Source organism: Eschscholzia californica, unplaced genomic scaffold (assembly GCF_041429995.1).
Source record: "Eschscholzia californica isolate CP2 unplaced genomic scaffold, dmEscCali1.0.p SCAF_6, whole genome shotgun sequence".
NCBI lineage: Eukaryota > Viridiplantae > Streptophyta > Magnoliopsida > Ranunculales > Papaveraceae > Eschscholzia > Eschscholzia californica.
In genome coordinates this window covers 27,797,558-27,803,011 of record NW_028238483.1, presented here as the reverse complement: position 1 = coordinate 27,803,011, position 5,454 = coordinate 27,797,558, and the positions used below count along the sequence as shown (strand labels likewise).

The window sequence follows — 5,454 nt, the reverse complement described above, 5'->3', positions numbered from 1 at the left end:
CTCCTCCTTAGCATTTGGGACAATCATTATCTGTCCCTAAAAATTTGACGGGAATTTCCTCTTTTTAGTATTTGGGACAATTAGTATATGTCCCTAAAAATTTGGCGGGAATTGACTCTCGTTAGCATTTGGGACAGACAATATCCATCCCTATAAGATTGGCGGCAATTTTCTACTTCATATACGTAATATAGTTAATATTCGTCCCTACAAATGTGACTAGGAGTTTCCCATACAATAATTAGTGTATACAAGAGGGAAAATTTTACTAGAACCAATATTTAATAAATCACATATTCACATCAAACATGTTTTGAGAAGTCCCCTGAACATATTCACAAGTCTGGACGAGAAAAAAGGTCAAACCAAAATAAGAGAATAAAGTAATACCTCTTCCATAGGAAGATAAAATTCTATTAAAAATAAACTACCCTAACTTCATCCTCCATCTTGCTTCTCACGTTGTAGGAAGATAACATATTCACATAAACTACTCTAACACCATCCCAGTAGAGCTCCATCCAATCCCTATGTCATGGACAAAAAACAAAAGACAGCGAAAGCTATTAGTTTATTCCCTTTTTCTAAATTAAGACACGGCAAATAATACAAACATATTAAAACTTCTATAAAATTGTTAAAAGAGCAAACATTCACACACAAATTCTTCTTAAAAGCGGTAGCTTCATAATAAGTTCGTGTTTACTGTTCTTGCAATCTAACGAGCATACTCTCATGGGTATTTGGAGTTCTTTTACATAATAATGTTTCATATTAGGTGTCAAGATCATGTAATACTGCATTAGTTCTAGAACAATGGTCTAATTCAGTAAAAGATAACACCGAAACGTACGGCTACGTAGCAGCAACTAAAGCCCATTGGCCTGCTGCGACGCAGCAGCAGCTGCAGCCTATTGGCATGTTGCGATGCAGCAGCAGCTGCAGCCCATTGGCTTGCTGCGACGCAACACCATCCCATTGGCCTGCTGCGACGCAACACCATCCCCTTGCCCTGTTCCATAAGATTTACATTGTTGCGATTATAAAGTTGTGATAAAGTGGGACGTGAAATTGTGGCATAAATAGCATTACCAGTCAAAGTCACTAGAACAAGTTGAGTGGACAATGTCATTGTCTAACCAGATGTATAATGGAACCACATACTTAAATGACATGTTGAGGTTAAGTTTCATGCCCCATATATTTTGGTTTCTCAACACAATCTTATTTTTATGATTATAATTATAGATATCAAACAGAACAACATATACAAAAATGAAAGTTTTGTTTTAGTACAAGTAGACAGATTGTTTTCTGAAAAAGTAAGTATATGTACTATACTAATTACCTAATTGATAAATGGTTCACTCATATGCCTATTTTAGTTCTCACTTTATAATCATCAAAGATGAAGTTAATTCACTAGTTGTAGCTAAAATCAACCCTATTCTATGCAGTAAACATGTACAAGGAAACGGAAAAAGGATCAAGATACCATCATCTAATCTACCTATTGGTATGTGAGTATAGTGTCTTTGTTTTTTCAGAGAGAGATTAATTCGGATGTCCTTTAATTCATTCAAGACTTGAACAAAATGGAAACTAAAGAAGAAGAAAGTCATTGAGTTTCAATCTGGTATTAACTATTCAACAATACTACATACAACAAACAGGACAAAGTAGTAATATCCAACTATAACACTTCCGCATGCTAGGTCGCCGCTTCGCTAAAAGTGTGGAGACAATTTCAGTATCCACTTTTTTCCCTATCTTTTAAAGCATTTCTTTGAATAATTCAAGGCTTGTACAATAGTAATACATTAGGATTACCATATGTTAATAAGGTAGTGTAACTGAAGTGTGACTATTTGTGTGATAGATATTATACTACTTAGAAGAGAAGGTTACCTCATGCTAATCCGAATGTGAGGATGACCTTGGGTCGTTACGAGAACTTTCAAATGAGAAGCTAGGCGTAGAGACATGTAGCTGCAAAACGATTACATAAGTCATTAATATCAGTTGAACTGATCACTACATACTGAATTATAATTCTATTAAGAATCTACCTCCCCATCGCGAAGACGTTTAAAATGAGCCCTCATCTCATCTAATTCCGCTTTTGTGCTATTGAGTTCTTTTTTCATTTCTTCCATTTGTATCTTCAAGTTTGAAGTTTCTTCGTTGCTCTTACGAAATTCAACTTTGGATGATTCTCCCCAAACAGTTTTTGGGGTGCCTTTTCCATAACACCGAATAAAACCTCTACGTTCAGGCCCCGTAACCTTAGCAAATATGCTATTTGATCCATTCTCATATACAGGCAATCCTTCTTGAGTAGCTCTGGTCACTAGGTCTCTCATTTTTTCCTTCAAATATTGAAATTACTCCAAGGGTTATAGATTAGTTCGAATATGAAAGAGATAACATAAGTTAATTTTATCATTACCATATTTTCCCTTGCTTCTTCTGTGATTGGTGTACCTTCCTTCTTTGTGTAAGTTTTCATAAACACTTCTACTTGAGATGCTGGAGTACCTGATGGTGCCTCTCTTTGCGGATCTTCCTCTATCTATAAAATTCATCATGTTAGTATGGAAATATATTAGAGAATAATAAATAATGATTCTCACCTCAATGGCGTGTTTTGGAATATCAATGAGGTTGAGTCCTGTCTTCTCCTATGGTCCATATCCATTATTTTTCACAGTTTTGTCCAATACATAAGCATAATTATCTTGGAGGTGGATTCAACTTGGTATATCGAAGGAAAGAACGTTACCTGGTATTTCACGTCATACTTAATTGGGTCCTTGAGGAAGTACTGGAACTGAAACATGGGTGATAGAAAAATTAGTCATGAGTAGTGAGGCTACCCCGAGATATTTGTATATATAATGCTTAGACAGTTGTATACCTGGAAAACAACTTGCGGAATTATCAAACCGAGGAGAGCCAACGCATAATATAGTTTACCAACACTCAAGAGATAACCTGCAATAACCACCATTACAGGTGAAAAAATGGTTATGTTGAGCAAAAACTGATCCATGCATACTACGAGAATCAATAAGGCCTACAGCTACATGGGAACCCGAATATTCATATTTTGCAAATATCAATAGGGTTAAAATGGGGTGTTTATATAATGAGCATAAACTGATCCAGATAACTTGATTAGCACCTATCTTGGTTTTGTAGTCATTCTCTGATTAGCAACAAGAAGGAAACGTATGCACTCATAACTCGTGACCACAATTTATTTACTAAGGTTTTAACTGAATTTCATGTCTAATACAAATATATTACAAGATTTGTACTATTCTGTGAAGCTTCAGATGTTGATATTTGGAAATCTTGGTTTTGATCTTCAGTCTACTTCGACTATAGGGAAAGATTCTCAGGATATAGGCTATTAAAGATTTAACATGGACGTACTAACTTACCCGCAACAGATAGCTGAGTTATGTCAATGGCACCAACACAAATCCATTTTGCAGCATCAACACCGAAAGCGACAGGAAGTGACTGTTACAAAGAGCAAAATATGGTCAGAAGATTGTATTAGATGGTGATGTTTTAGCTCAAAGTAGCAAGAGATAGAGGTCAATAAATGGACAAAGTAGGGAAAAATGACTACCTGTAATCCCATCGCTCTATCACCTTCAATACTTTTGAAGTCATTTATGATGGCAATACCTAGCTGACATTTCAAAACGTTAAATTACATTAGTATAGGTTGGGTTAGGTTAGCTTGGATCATATTTGTTATTGTTGGTGTGATGAACATACCCCAGCTGTGCTATACAAGATAGTGAGGACGATTATGTCAGGCGTAAGAGTCCCGAATAAAGCTTGCCCAGCCCACCTAATTCAATTATAGTTTAGTAAAAGCCGGTGAAATTTATGAGAATGCTACTGTATTTTACAGAAAGAAAAGTCTATAAAAAATGAGAACCCATTTTGGCTTTCCGAAAAGAAGGGTGGCACACCAATGTGGAGAATCTGCATTAATGCAAACTCAACGCACTTGAGGATCAGAAACATCCACATGGAAGATATTCTCTATTTCTGTGGACATGTTCGAGTTTCAAACAATGAAAAACCTCATTGGCTAGGAGAAAATAAATGAATGAGAAGCAGATAATTCTTTATTTGATCGTGAGAGGTTCACTGAGTTCACTAAACAATGTACTTGTTTGGTGGATGATAACCCTGCCAAGTGCCAACTTGTATTGAGAAAAAAATATATTGCAGTCGAGTATTAGGAAAGATGTCATACCACGGCAAACTGATATAACTTGCGCCTAGAGCAAAATTTCCGATCCATCCGTTCTGTTTTAGCTGCAACATTTCAAAATGAGAAAGGAATAAGCTGCATATAGTTTCTAAAAGAGTATGTAATACTTTTAGTACTCAAGTGTTGGAGAGAGAAAATGGCCTAACCTTTAGAGGTGGAGCAGAATATATGTATGAAAGCAATGATCCACCAAGAGCAAGATAAAAAATTGTGGGAAAATCATGCCCGGCCTAAATGGAGATGGAATTTAGCATTTGAGGTTCATCCTAAACAAATTTATGAAAAGGAAACAACCTCTCAAGAGACCTACCCAAACATCTAGTAAACCAGCCAAGCCTAGGCCTCCTAAAAGCAGCACCCAAATCTGGGTAATCACCTGACATAGTAGTTTCCATAAATGATTAGCTAAATTTATTTAAATGTCAGTTTTCATACCCCATGTTTTCTAATATAAGTGAGTTAGTGATTTCACAGAACACCTCGTTTTCTGATATAGATGAACCCAAATAAGAAGAAATCAACAACAACAAAAATTTAGACATAGATGAACCCTACTGAACTTAATCAAGTTTCATTCATAAATAAACAATTGATGTTCGGTATGTAGTGATGGTTAAATCAGAGTTATAACCACGAATTTTTATCGATTTCTTCGTTTGGAGTTAACAAAACAACATGAAGATAACAAAAACCAAGAAGATAACAAAAAATAGTAAAACCAGGAACTTTCTATCGATTTCTTGATCAATTCAGTCTTAACATCTATTGATAGCAGTACAACATGAAGATAACAAATATACTTTGATTTCACCTAACTATAAACTTTTGATTTCTAATTTTGAAGAAGAAGAAGAAGAAGAACTAACCTGGAAAAATCAAATTGAATAAAATTGATGCAAAATTGAATCAGGAATCATATCATAACTAGTTAGTTGCTTACTTTGAAGAAGAAGAAAACGAATATGAAGAAGAAAGACAACCTGATCGTGGTTTTTCAAGAGTCGTGGAACTATCTGACCTGGTTATACACTGGAACTGAATTCCTTTTCTGCAAAAACGAATTAGGGTTTCATGTTAAACCAAAATATTAACTGATTTATTTGAAGAAGAAGAAGAAAAACAAGAGGATGAACATTATTCTAACATTGAAGTCT

The 5,454-nt window shown here is 35.2% G+C and overlaps 2 protein-coding genes across 2 annotated transcripts; both read right to left on the bottom strand.

Annotated features, from left to right (window-relative positions):
* Nucleotides 1-245: 245 nt before the first annotated feature.
* Nucleotides 246-2,643, bottom strand: LOC147533121 (uncharacterized). Its single transcript, XM_086650453.1, has 5 exons — nt 2,634-2,643; nt 2,450-2,572; nt 2,070-2,369; nt 1,909-1,989; nt 246-528 (listed from the first exon to the last, which is right to left on the bottom strand). Exons 2-4 carry the CDS (start codon nt 2,507-2,509, stop codon nt 1,915-1,917), a joined length of 435 nt encoding a protein of 144 aa, XP_086506579.1. The 5' UTR covers nt 2,510-2,572; nt 2,634-2,643; the 3' UTR covers nt 246-528; nt 1,909-1,914.
* Nucleotides 2,644-2,689: 46 nt separating this feature from the next.
* LOC147533120 (chlorophyll synthase, chloroplastic-like) lies at nt 2,690-4,842 on the bottom strand. Its single transcript, XM_086650016.1, has 9 exons — nt 4,780-4,842; nt 4,611-4,676; nt 4,447-4,530; nt 4,283-4,344; nt 3,793-3,868; nt 3,641-3,703; nt 3,447-3,528; nt 2,918-2,994; nt 2,690-2,830 (listed from the first exon to the last, which is right to left on the bottom strand). The coding sequence occupies exons 1-9, from the start codon at nt 4,840-4,842 to the stop codon at nt 2,705-2,707; spliced, it is 699 nt and encodes a 232-aa protein (XP_086506142.1). The 3' UTR covers nt 2,690-2,704.
* Nucleotides 4,843-5,454: the final 612 nt, after the last annotated feature.